The sequence below is a fragment of the Rhinoraja longicauda genome, chromosome 12 (assembly GCF_053455715.1).
Source record: "Rhinoraja longicauda isolate Sanriku21f chromosome 12, sRhiLon1.1, whole genome shotgun sequence".
NCBI classification, from domain to species: Eukaryota; Metazoa; Chordata; class Chondrichthyes; order Rajiformes; family Arhynchobatidae; genus Rhinoraja; species Rhinoraja longicauda.
Window position 1 is genome coordinate 25,023,212 of NC_135964.1, and position 13,569 is coordinate 25,036,780.

General features: G+C 37.1%; 1 protein-coding gene across 2 annotated transcripts in view; it reads left to right on the forward strand.

Moving 5' to 3' along the window:
• Positions 1–6,295, forward strand: part of kdm6a (lysine (K)-specific demethylase 6A) — a 172,451-nt gene extending 166,156 nt beyond the window's left edge. For both annotated transcript variants that reach the window (XM_078409220.1, XM_078409221.1), the window contains one exon: positions 1,907–6,295. In XM_078409220.1, the coding sequence (XP_078265346.1) occupies positions 1,907–1,936 (30 nt within the window). In that variant the 3' untranslated portion in view covers positions 1,937–6,295. The remainder of the gene's footprint in view (positions 1–1,906) is intronic.
• The last annotated feature ends 7,274 nt before the right edge of the window (positions 6,296–13,569 follow it).

Here is a 13,569-nt window from a genome sequence, read left to right on the forward strand (position 1 = left end):
GCTAGAAGTTTACTTGCTTTGTCCCCCATCTCAAAAACACGTCGCCTAGACTTAAGCAAAAGTGTTTCAGCCTTGGTTGTTGATAACATGTCAAACTCAGTCTGGAGGTGCAGGCGCCTATTGTACAGAGCAGGAGATGGGGATATCGCATACTGATTGTCTAATTTTAAAATTTCCTCAGAGATTTGAGACAGTTTCTTTGCCTCTGACTTTTTGGCATATGAAACAAAAGATATTATCTGACCCCTTAAATAAGCCTCAAAAGCTTCCCATAGAATTGATTGGGAGACATCAGGAGTTTTGTTAATTTCAAAATAAAATCCAATTTGAGAGGTAAGATAGTCCTTGAATATCTTATCAGACAGCATTGGGGAATTAAAGCGCCACTGCCTCGATGGAACATAGCTTTTTAATAAATTAATCTCCACAGAAGTGGGGGCGTGGTCGGATATAACAATGCTGTGGTACTCAGATGACTTAAGGTTTGATAAAAGTCTGTCGTCCACAAGAAAGAAATCTATCCGAGAGTATGTATGGTGGGGATGAGAAAAAAAAGAATATGCTTTGGCTGATGGAAAGAAGAACCTCCAGGGGTCGAGTTAGGCCGAGCTGTTCAGCATGAGAGGCCAAAACCCTGGCAGAGTTGGAAGGAACATAGTCCTTGGTGGATGATCTATCAAGAGCTGTATCTTGAACCATATTAAAGTCCCCCCCTATAATTAAAAAACTGTTGTCAAGAACGGGTAATGTAGAAAATAACTTAGAGATAAACTGACTATCATCCCAATTTGGTGCGTATATGCAAGCAAGGACTACGGGAGTGTTTTGGATGACACCTGATACAATAACATAACGTCCATTGGGATCAGTAATAGAGCTCAATAGTTCAAAAGGAATATTTTTATTAATTAAAATTGCAGTGCCCCTGGCTTTGTAATTAAACTTAGAATGAAATAAATGTCCAACCCATCCCCTTTTGAGTCTTGAGACATCTGAGGCACATAAGTGTGTCTCTTGTAGAAAACATATATCTACTTTTAAATGTTGCACATGAGACATTATTCGGTTCTTTAATATGAATGTTGTGTCTCCTGTCCGTCAAATGCAGCACAAGTTGATAAATACAAGTCGGCACCGAGAACCAGGTGGATTTCCTCTTCCTTATCCCCTTTCACTGCCATGCCATCTCCTGGTTCAGCCCCTCCAAACCTCACTTGTTATCCCTTGTGGTTCTGCAGCAGACTTTAGCCCACTGTTGATTTATTTGTTTAATTTCAGCTAACCCCACCAGAAATATGCATTTCTATCATTCCCCAGCAGAAAGCCTGAGATGCAGGTTTAGGTTTTTTATTATTATTGTTACATGTACCAAGGTACAATGACAAGCTTTGTTCTGCATGTTATTCCAAACGGATCAGATGTACCATACATAGATACAATTAGTTCAAACTCGAGTACAATAGGCCAAGCAAAGGGAAAGATATAGAGTTCAGAATATAGCTCTCAGCATTGTAACACATCAGTTCCTTAGACAACGTTCAATGTGCCCAATGGGGTAGAGATGAATCCAAGAGAACCCAAAACCATTCAGAAGCCTGATAATGGAGGGCAAGGAGCTGTTCTTGAGTCTCAAGCACGACTGATTTGAGATTTCTTCCTTTGAAGTCATAAAGGAGTATGATTTTCAGGATTGTGTAGGAAAGAACTGCAGATGCTTGTTTAAATCGAAGGTAAACACAAAATGCTGGAGTAACTGGAGAGAAGGAATGGGTGACGTTTTGGGTCGAGACCCTTCTTCAGACCCGAAATGTCACCCATTCCTTCTCTCCAGAGCTGCTGCCCCTCCCTCTGATTTTAAGGATTGTTGCGCAAAGGAATTTATTCTCATTTGTTCTTTCTGTTTCAGGCCCCTCCACTGCCTTCATCCTCATCTTGACAGGTATTGTTTTATGGACAGCTAGCAAAACATCATTGGTATTCAGGATGTGACGTCAACTTCCACTATGTTACACCACTGATTTTTGGCTGCTGACTGAAAACTGTGTGTCTATGCAACCTTCCAAGTGCGGAGTGTCAACGGTACTGGGCAGGAGTGAAGCTGCTCCTATGCCAGGATAAATAAGTTCAAGTAAAGCTGGTTTAGCTATACCTATAAATAACTTCCTATTTTGTATATATCAGAGCAACATTACACAAAGACTACTGACTTGAAGACATTCTTTTTGTAATACTTTGTCTTGGGCTGATGAATTGGTTTCATCATCTTTTTTCATTCAGATTTTTCCCTTTAAAAGTACTAGCTTAGCTGGTCATTTTTGTATGGTAGTTAGGAATTTTAAGTCTCTCTTGAGGGCAACATCTATTAAGAAAATTTTGTAATGTGAAAAAGTTAGATGAGAGATTTTTTTTTTTTACTGCTTTTATGTTTATCTGTCTTGTTATTTTGAAGCCATGATGTTTAAATTTGTTCCAGTTTCCTAGATAAACTTATCAGCCAAGTCACAGATAAATGGGTTGCACATAGACTAAGGAATAAACTTCAGACTTGTGATTTTTTTTGTTTTTGTTTCTAATCTTGATGTAAATTTACACTATTTATAAATGCATATTTATTCCTTGAAAATATTTGTGGATGGAATGCTGTTATTTTTTCCCCAGAATACCTGCCATTAAAATTTTATGGAGTTCTGTCATTTCAAACACTACTCCTAATACGTTTTCTATGTATGAAATAAAAACCGTTGAGCATTGTAATCTTTGAAACATTTAACAATTTATATTCAGGGAAGATTCTTTCATAAAGTAAATTATATATGTTAGTGACATATGTCGAAAATTCAATGTTGCATGACAAAACTCAGGGCAAGGTTTCCTTTGCTATCATAAATGTTATACGTTAACCTAAAAAGTAAATGTGTGCTTCTCGGATATTGCCCACTGCCAGTTGAAACTGTGCTTCACGAAGTGAGCTAATATGTTCCACGTTTAAAAAGAATCCTGTGCTTGCAATTGAATTCTAAAGTAAATTTAAAACAAAAAAAGCTAAATTTATTTAATTAGAACAAAGTAATTAAAGTTTTTTATCTTCAGAATTATCTTGGCTCCATGAGCATTATGGAATGCTGATACAACAGAGTCTGTGGTGTCAAGCAGTAATGGTCAAACTACATTTGTTATATTTCTATAATTGAGCTGTATTGGAGGCTGATTTGTGTTTCTTTTTTCCCCGTTATAGTGGGAGGTATTTAACAAAAAAATAGATGTTACAATTTTGACTAGTCTTTTTTAAAGCTGTGATCACTTTGTGAAAATATTTATTTCCCAGATTAAGTAAGATTTCACCAAAAAGATTTGCTTTTGACTTTAAAAAGAAACAAATTTGCAATAACGTTTTTGTTTATTACTAAGCCTATTAAAAGATGTTTGGTAGAAACAGATTGTACAGCAATTGAACATAGAGCATGGATCCAAACTGTCAATTGGCTAGAATAGAATCTCTAAGATAGACTTTATTAGACCATTGGTCTTCTGATTGTACAGGCTGTTTTTCTTAACAGTCCAGGCTGAAGATCAAAATACCATCAGAAATAGTACTTTAGTGCCATATGCATAAAAAAAGATTCATGCTTTGTGCCTGGTTCAGAAAAAAATACCTTGTAATAATCTGGAGATTGAAAAGATAAAGAGAAAGAAAAATGATAAATTATTACTTCTGCAAAGGAATTTGTTTCCAGCTCTCAGCTTTGAATCTAGAATGAAATTCAAGTCGATGTGCTGAATCAATACTAAGGAACAGAATAAGTTCAATCTTTGGTAGTCTGCTGTCACATATTGCTAGCAACAGGTTCAGATTTACTTCGACTTGTGTATGATATTAGCTTCGTCTCCGTTTTGCAAGTGAGATTTTTGTTTACACGTTCCAAATGATATGTTATTATACCACCAAGTTGGGTTGAGACTGTGTGCCATTCTATGCCCATTTTTTCCTTTAACCTTGTTGTGATCAAATACCAATTTGAGACTCTTGAAACAAGTGCAATGCTTCAAAAATAAGGTTGTGCTTGTATACTTCAAATCACAGCCCCACATATTAAAGGGGGGGTATGTATATACAGCCCTGTCACTAAACTGCCTATTTTATTTAACTTTTCCCATTACTATCTTTGGTTGTCTCATTACTGGGAAAAAAAGTTAGACTTGTGTTCTTTCATTAACATCATAGATCCAAGAGTACTTTTCCCATCTTTCAGCCAGTAGTTCAACTGTTACAGCACCTGTGTTAGATTCTTGTGTGATCAAGTGTTGTGGCTGCAAGCCTATTTTGGCATTTCTTCATTTGTTATATAACAGTTTTACTCACATTCAATTTATTGAACATAATGGTAAAGCATAGAATAATTCCATTTAAGCATAGTATTACTAATCAAATAAATTCCAAATCCTGTGAGCACTTAAAATGTAGTATTCAAATTTATTTATTTATATTTATGGAAGTCCTAGAATTTAACAATATAGGTTATAGAGCGATACAGCATGGAAATAGGCCCTTTGGCCCACCGAGTCCACAATAACCATCAACCACCCATTTACACTAATCCTACGCTAATCTAATCCAACTTTATTCTCCCCACGTTGTTATCAACACTCTCCAGATACTAGCAATCACCGACACATTTGGGGGCAATTCGCAGCAGCCATTTAAGTTTCCTATTTGTACGTCTTTTGAATGTGAAGGGGGGAAATTTGAGCACCTGGAGGAAACCCATGCAGTTACAGGAGAATGTGCAAACTCAGCACAGACATCACCCAAGGTCAGGATTGAACCTAGGTCTCTGGTCCTGTGAGGCAGTGGCTCTACCAGCTGCGCCACTGTGCCGTCCCTTATTGGCATGCAATATAGAAAATTGTTATTTAGCCCATTTATTTGCAGTGGGGTAAAGATGGTTAATTAATTTGCCAAATTAATAGCAAGTCCATTTTCATTTTTTCCTAACTCATTTATTTGACTCAATCAGTAGAAATAGCATTTCCCTATTACAGTAAAACCACTCCAAATTTCAAACATTTCTATAGGATCGTTTAACCTTCTCTGCTGTAGCTAAACTTTGTTCTTTTCTCACCTTAAAGCCCATCATCTCTGGTGCTAATGAATCTTGAGATGATCATTTATTTTCCAAGGGGCTGATTGAGTTTGGAAATACATTGCAACGTTATAAAATATAGATTTATCTGATCTCAGAATATTACATTTAGGGTTTAACCAGATTTTGATGCCACCGAAATCTTCTTAAGATGACCGTTTTATTTTAGTTAGTCATTTGCTTATTGGGTATTCATTGATCTATTTAAACATTTGTTGTATGTTTAGCCTGATGTCTAGAAAAGACTATGTTGAGTTCATATTTGCTCTCGCTATGAATCCTGTAATATATGAAAAATCATGAGTGGAAATCCAATTGCAATCTTGACCAGCACTACTGTTGCTGTTTTTAACCATGCAAACTTTTTTGATTGAAGATACATTGAGAGAACCCTATTAACTTGGATGTCTACTGTGCATTGCTGAGGTGGGCGTAAAACATGAGAGTTGAAGCATTCTGGATACTCTTGTTGTCTACAATAACATCAGGATTAGAATGAATGTATTTTACCATCTCGATCAGCAGCAAAGGCTTCATCTCTGAAGAAATATGCAGTCAAATTTGATTCTCTCAATTTCCGCAGCACTGAAGTCTGAAAACATATTGTTGATTTTTGTTTTAGTCTCATTTGTCAAATTGTATCATTGGAAAATTTATCGTGCTGACTGTACATGATGCCATCTTTGGAGTTACTGATGAAAGTGTTGTTCCACCAGAGACTTTTCAAAACATTTCACATACTTTTGTGTCCCCAAGTGAAATGTTTGTTGATTACACTTCTGTGAAGTTCTTGAAGACCATGATATTGCATGAAAGGAGTTATTAATTGTTCAGTCTGATCTGACCACTGATAAATTGATGGAAATAAGGGAGATGATTTACTTGGTTTATCCACCTAGAAATTTTAAATGTCTTACCTTCCTAAACTGCTTCATGGATAAATTTAAAGCTTCCATATCTACTCATCAGTCTCAAATGTTTGCATGAATTTCTAACCTGATGATTTCCTTTTATTTTTATTTTCTTATGGTTTCAGCTATTGTTCATTGTACTGATATGCAAGCATACTTTGTAGCTGCCAAATAGTCTCTAATTCAGGTTGTTAAGGTGCATTGCTACACTTCTTTTAGTCCCGTATCATAAATCAATGTATATTTTGATTTTGTTCGGGTTGTCTTTTAGATCTTTTCTGCACTGCATTTATGGTTTCAATATTTCCTTTTATGTTGTGCTGAATAAGTCCAAAACTTGTTCACTTCAACATCATGTCTTCAGTAAACAGGCTTGTTACAAGTTTGTTTTTGTTGTTATTCTTCCATAGTGCTACGAATTAAATGTCAAATATTATGCATTCTCTTTCAATACTGTTTCTGTATACATCTTCGATGCTTATTTTTCTTGTACTAGAAATTTTAATTTTTATATTATCAGCACTGTTTCTGTGGAGTAACAATCTGATGGCGGTCCAATATCTTCATAAATTATGAAGGGTCCCAATGCAAAATGTCATCCATTCATTCCCTTCATGTATGCTGCCTGACCTGCTAAGTTCCTCCCAGCACTTTGTGTTTTGGAATGACCTGATAAAAGCCTATATCGGATCATGAGCTCTGCTTTAGAAAGAGACCAATCTTAATTCCACAAGGCTTCCATGGATCTCACTCCCGGAAGGAAGACGGGAAGAACTGGTTCCTAACTTGCCTGCATAGTTTACTCTCTTCTGTTTTGTTTTCCTCAGTATTGAGTTCACCAGCTTTATTTCTTCAATTTGGACACTCGTAGACACGTTTTATTTCAGCCTTCCAGAAGCTGTTGAACATCTGTAGGTCATACTTGTAGGAAGACCACATTTTTGTTATGCATTCGCTTGACATTCCAAGATATTTTGCGTGTACTGTAGGCTAAAGTTCTCAAGTATTTAACTCTGAACACGCCAACAACCCTTTTTAATGTTCATTCTGTGCTCTGAGTACGGAACCCAGCTCTCATTTATAGGTTATAGTGCTAAGGGTACAACTTGACGGCATCATCTCTTGTTCTTTACAGTGATTAGTATCAACCTTGTTTAAAAGACTGCAAATTCTTGCGAAAATGGTCTAGCTTGGTGTAGTATCTGATCTACACTGTGACTGATCATGGAGGTTTATCAAAAGCTTTTTATGTATTTTTTATTTTTCTGTGTTTAAAAAAATTAATCTGTTGAATTCTTGTTTAAAATTCTATCATTTAGAAGGCTAACTTTTATTGTTGACTTATAAATAACCTTAAAATGGCTGTTAGTTGCGGTTTTGTTCTAGTATCTTTATGGGGAATGTACTCACACGATGCTATGAAGATGTTGCAATCTTTGGGCCCATTAATGAATAAGATTTGCGAATGTATTTCCAAAACGTGGCTTGTGTGTAGCCTGGAACGGAACTTGTGGATGATCATGTTTCCTAGCTTTTGCTGCCCTATCCTTTCCATCTGACAGATAATGTGTTTGAGAGATGGAGATGGTATAGAATGAGCCTCAGAAATTTGATGTAGTGTGATTCTACACACTGCTATTTCAATAAAAGGCATTGTCTTGCATCCATGAAACTTCTTCAATTACATTTGGCCAGACAAGCACAGAGTATCTTTCTGCAAATGGTGCAAGACTTTTAGGATCCAGAAGGTGAGTCAATATCTGCGCAATATCCAACATCTAACAGTAGCCACTATATTCATGCAGTACATTGTTCCATATGTGATCAATGTTGACCTATGCCTCCAGCCCCCAGGAATTTTCCTTGTGTGGTGTTATTGAATGCAGTGGAGTGTTGGCTTCCACTCTCTTGGTGAAAATGGTAATTTCTCTGCCATGTATTGCACATTTTACCTGCAGCAACCAACTAATTATCCCATTATCTAGGTTATGCCCTAAGTAGGCATGAACTGTTCATTATTTGTGAATGGAACTGAGATCGTATGTAATCTTCTGACTATTTGGAGGACAGATTGGCGATGAAGCAACTGCAGATAGTTAGGCTGAGCACATTGCCCTTGGGAACTTTTGCATTAATAACCTGAAGCTGATATCATTGTTTTCCAACATTCACAACCTTCTTCCCATCATTTCCACAGTATGGTGCTTTGGTGTTTTCACAAGGAATTCAAGATCTTGCATGTGGCAGTGCCAATGCTGAACATGGATTTACACTTTATTTGATTTTGCAATGATTGTTGATGTGTACTTCTGATGCAGGAAGATAAATCTAATTTCTGCAATAGGCAACTTTTATATTGTTTTTGACCTCTTTCATTTTGTGTGTGGAAGATCAAGATTGACAGGTAGACTGTAGTGTTCTCGTACCACCACAACTATCTTAATGAGAAGGCAAGGAAATCAACTCACTGACAGCCACGATGCCCTTAACCGGCATGGAAGCCATCAACGGTCCTAACCACTACTGCCATGTGTGCGGAGTTTACACATTCTCCCAGGAACCACATGGGTTTCCTCCAAGTAGTATGGTTTCCTCCCACATCCCAAAGATGGGTTTGTAAGTCAATTGACCTCTGTAAATTGCTCCTAGTGTGTTGGGAGTAGATGAGAAAGTGGAATAACATAGAACTAGTGTGTAAGGGTGATCGATAATCGGTGTGGGCTGAAGGGGCCTGATTTCTAAATAAAACTAAACCAGCATGAAAACAATGATATTAACCAACCATCTACAACAGACCAAACTCAGAAAACCAGTATCAAGCAAGTCTGTGACAATACTTCTCTAACTCTCATCGCAGTGTTGCACCTCACCTCCACCTCCAATTAATCTTCAGAGCCAATGAGAAATGTTCAACCTATATGACAATAATCCAGGTCTAAAGTCAGGTGAACCTCCTGTGGTGAAGTAGTAGTTTGCAGACACATGCACTTGTGTATACTTATTGGTGAAGCTCCAAGTCGTTATTGACATGTTTACCAAAACACACGAAGATGGGCTTTAGACTGAACCCTCTGCAAGACCAAGACTACTTGCCACAATTGCACCAATCTGCTCTCCACCAGTAAAGTTTGCGGTGAGACCTAAAATGTGGACCATTTCCAGACTTCATCTCTTGGCCAAGACAGACATCAGTGACAATTCACCAATGTTCTTGATGCACCAGCACAGCCTTATGTCAATTAAGGAAATGGGGTATTTGAAAATTAAGACCTCAGACCTGCATGAAACATGGCCAGCAATGATCTAATATGCTTCTGAGACCTGGATTAACTGCAGCGAGCTTTGGAAAAATATCACCAATAATGTTTCTACAAAATCCTCCAAATTCAATGAAAGGAAATGTAAGCCAATGTCAGTGACTTTTTTCCCCCACCCAATATCATCCGCATTGAGGTCCTAGTTACTTTCAGTTGGTTTTGCTGGGCAGGCCACAATGCATGAATGTTGGAAACTAACTCCTGAAAAGATGGCTTGTCTCAAGCTCTTATGTGGAAGAGGTTACCAGACAGAAAAAGATTTAAGTGTGATCAAAACTTTCTTAAAAGTGCAATAACCTCACTGATACCCGGTCACTCAGGCCTCTGACTTCTCATCAGGATGCCGTTATGATACAGAGAGCTACTTGGCTATATATCTGGAGCGCACAGATACCCTTGGAAATTGAAGGATTTACCACGTCCTGCCCCATCTGGGTCTCCAGTTCTCAATTTGACAGCATTAATCTCAACGAACCAATAAAAGACAGAAAGTTGCTCTTGATCCCTTAACTCTGTTTTAAGAAGATCGTTAAAATAATGATTTTTTTTTTAATGGATAAAATTAAATCTTTGTATTTGATTAATGCACCTAAATGATTTTAATTGGAAATAATCCCCCCCATTCAATTGCTATTATGCTGAAATAATTTGAGGATACAGTATTGAAATGAATGCAAATTCAAATGTAGATTGGTGCCTCACTTGAGTTATTTTGTAAACTAATTGCTTAAGCGATTCCTATTGTTTTGTTTAGAGATACAGCGTGGAAACAGGCCCTTTGGCCCACCGACTCCAGGCTGTCCCATGATCACTCATAGACGACTAGTTCTATACTACACACGGGTCCATTTACAGAAGCCAATTAACCTACAAACCTGCACGTCTTTAGAAGGTGGAAGGAAATCAGAGCACCTGGAGAAAACCCACATGGTCACAGGGTGAATGTGCAATACTACATACTTCTGAAATAGTATCAGTCTTGGATCAGATCATTTTTACAGGAGAGAATATATGTAAATTGCAAAAGAAAATTCCAAATAGGAAGTTTATTGAAGTGGCGCAAAGGTTTATTAGAAAATTGAGTGGATACTTGAAGATGTTCCTATTGCAGGGGACCCCAAATTTAGGGGATATAAAAACAAGAAATCCAGTATGGTAATCAGGAAAGCTATCTTAACAGAGAAGAACTACCAAAAAGTCAAAACAGTACAAGTATACACTGATCAGCCAAAACATGGCCACTGGCGGGTAAAGTGAATAACATTGGTTATCTTGTTACAATGGTACCTGTCAAGAGGTGGGATATATTAGGCAGCAAGTGAACAATCAGTTCTTGAAGTTGATGTGTTGGATGCAGGAGAAATGCACAGGAATAAAAACCTGAGCGACTTTGACAAAGGCCAAATTATTATGGTCAGCCAACTGGGTCAGAACATCTGAAATGGCAAGGCTTGTGGGGTGCTCCCGGTCAGCAGTGGAGAGTTCCTACCGACAGTGGTCTGAGGAGGACACATCACAAACCGGCGACGGTGTGGCGCGCCCAAGGTTCATCGATGCGCGAGGGCAATGAAGGCTATCCCATCTGGTCGAAACCAACTGGGAAGACGACAAGCCGGTGGAGGGAGTGTGATGCTCTGAGCAATGTTCTGGGAAACCCTGGGTCCGGCCATTCAAGTGGACATCAATTTGACACGTGTCACCTACCTAAACATCGTTGCAGATCAGGTACAATCCTTCATGGCAATGGTTTTCCCTGATGGCAGTAGCCTCTTTCAGCAGGATAATGCGCTCTGCCACACTGCACACATTGTTCGGGAATGGTTTGAGGAACATGAAGTGTTTATGGTGTTGCCCTGGCCTCCAAATTCTCTAGATCTCAATCCGATGGAGCATCTGTGGGATGTGCTGGATTGACAAGTCCAATCTACGATGGCTCCACCTCACAGTTTACAGGATTTGAAGGATGTTTTGGTGTCAGATACCACAGAACACCTTCAGGGGTCTTTTTTAAAATTTTATTTAAGTTTTAACAGAACTCATAGATGTTACATATCATAGTAAGCAATAATAACTACATTATAAATTCGATTGTACATGTATTGTTCTGTATTATCTCCCCTCCCACACTCCCCCCACCCCCCAGTTAAAAAGAAGGAAAAAGAAAAAGAAAGAGAGAAAGAAAGAAACTTGGAGTCCAGAAGGAGACACTTCCGGGTAATTTCTTATTAAATTCTTATTAAAGGTATCAAAACAATCCTGAATTTAAATATTTCCAATTCTTAATCCTAGCTTTAAAATGAATGGGTTCCACACCTTCAAGAAGAAGTCATATCAATTTCTCAGATTATACGTTGCTTTTTCTAATGGGATACAACTACGCATTTCTGCATACCATCTTTCAAATCTTATTTCATTTTGATCTTTCCAAGTGACTGCTACACATTTTTTTGCTACTGCTATTGCTATTTTGAGAAATCTTTCCTGATGTTTTTCTAAAATTAGCTTTGGTAATATTCCTTTTGTATCTCCCAATAAAAACAACCTTGAATCCAATGGCGGAAGCACATGAAAATATATTGGTAGGGGGAGATTTTAACTTTTGTTTAGATCCAGAAATGGATAGATCATCAAGAACAATGACAAGGACAAGAGCAGCGAAGATAACATTGAACTTAATGGAAATTTAAATTTAATAGATATTTGGAGGAAAAGCCATCCTAGGGAAAAAGACTACTCCTATTCCAATAGACATGAGACATATTCTAGAATAGATCTATTTTTGATTTCAGCTCAATTAAGGGGAAGAATAATACAAATAGATTACAAGGCTAGATTGCTATCGGATCATTCACCATTATTAATGAAAATTAAGATGCCAGATAAAGAACAGTCAGTATATAGATGGAGACTCAACTCTTTTACTATTGAAAAGGCAAGACTTTTGCAATTTTATTCGAGGACAAATTCGATTATTTTTGGAAACAAATTTAAATTCAGTTAATGATAAATTCATTATATGGGATGCAATGAAGGCATATTTGAGAGGCCAAATTATAAGCTACTCATCTGAGATAAAGAAAGATTATAGGAAGGAATCTGAAAGATTCGATCTGAAAGATTAGAAAAAGAAATCACCGTATTAGAAAAAGACTTACAGAATGCTTCTTCAGATACAAAAAAAATACAACTTGGAAATAAAAAATTTCAGTACAATACTTTACATACTTATAGAACCGAAAAATTAATATTACGAACTAAACAACGGTATTATGAATTAGGAGAAAGAGCGAATAAGGTATTGGCATGGCAACTGAAAGAAGAACAAATATTAAGAACAATAAATTCAATTAGAACAGATCAAAATACTATTACTTATAAACCTAGAGAAATTAATGAGATATTTAAGCAATGTTACACTAACCTGTATCATTCTGAATCTGAAAAGGATGAAATTAAGATAAATAATTTCTTATCTAAGATACAATTACCAACAATTTCTAATGAGCAGATGGGACTAAATGCCTCCTTTACTTTGAGAGAAGTGGAGGAAGTACTACATTCTTTACCAAGTAATAAATCACATGGGGAAGATGGCTTCCCACCAGAGTTCTATAAAAAATTTAAAGATTTGTTGTTACCAGTATTTATGGAAGTGATACAACAAGCGGAAAAAACTTCTACATTACCGGAATCCTTTTCAATGGCAATCAACTGTAATTCAAAAAAAAGGGAAAGATCCTTCAAAAGCATCGTCGTTTAGACCAATATCACTGTTGAATGCAGATTATAAAATAGTTGCCAAGCTTTTGGCAAAGAGACTGGCAGAATTTTTACCTAAGTTGGTTAAAGAGGATCAATCTGGATTTGTCAAAAAAAGGAGAATATCTGATAATGTAGCAAGATTTATAAGTATTTTACATTTAGCACAGAACAGAAAGGATTTAAGCGTAGCAGTTGCTTTAGATGCTGAAAAAAGGCGTTTGACAGGTTAGAATGGGATTTTTTATTTAAAGTATTAGAGAAGTATGGATTGGGGAATGGTTTCATTAACTGGGTAAAAGCTCTTTATAAACAACCCAAAGCCAAAGTGGTGACAAATGGCCAATCATCATCTCAACCATTTAATTTGGAAAGATCTAGCAGACAGGGATGTCCCTTGTCACCAGCTCTATTTGTACTGGCTATTGAACTTCTGGCAGA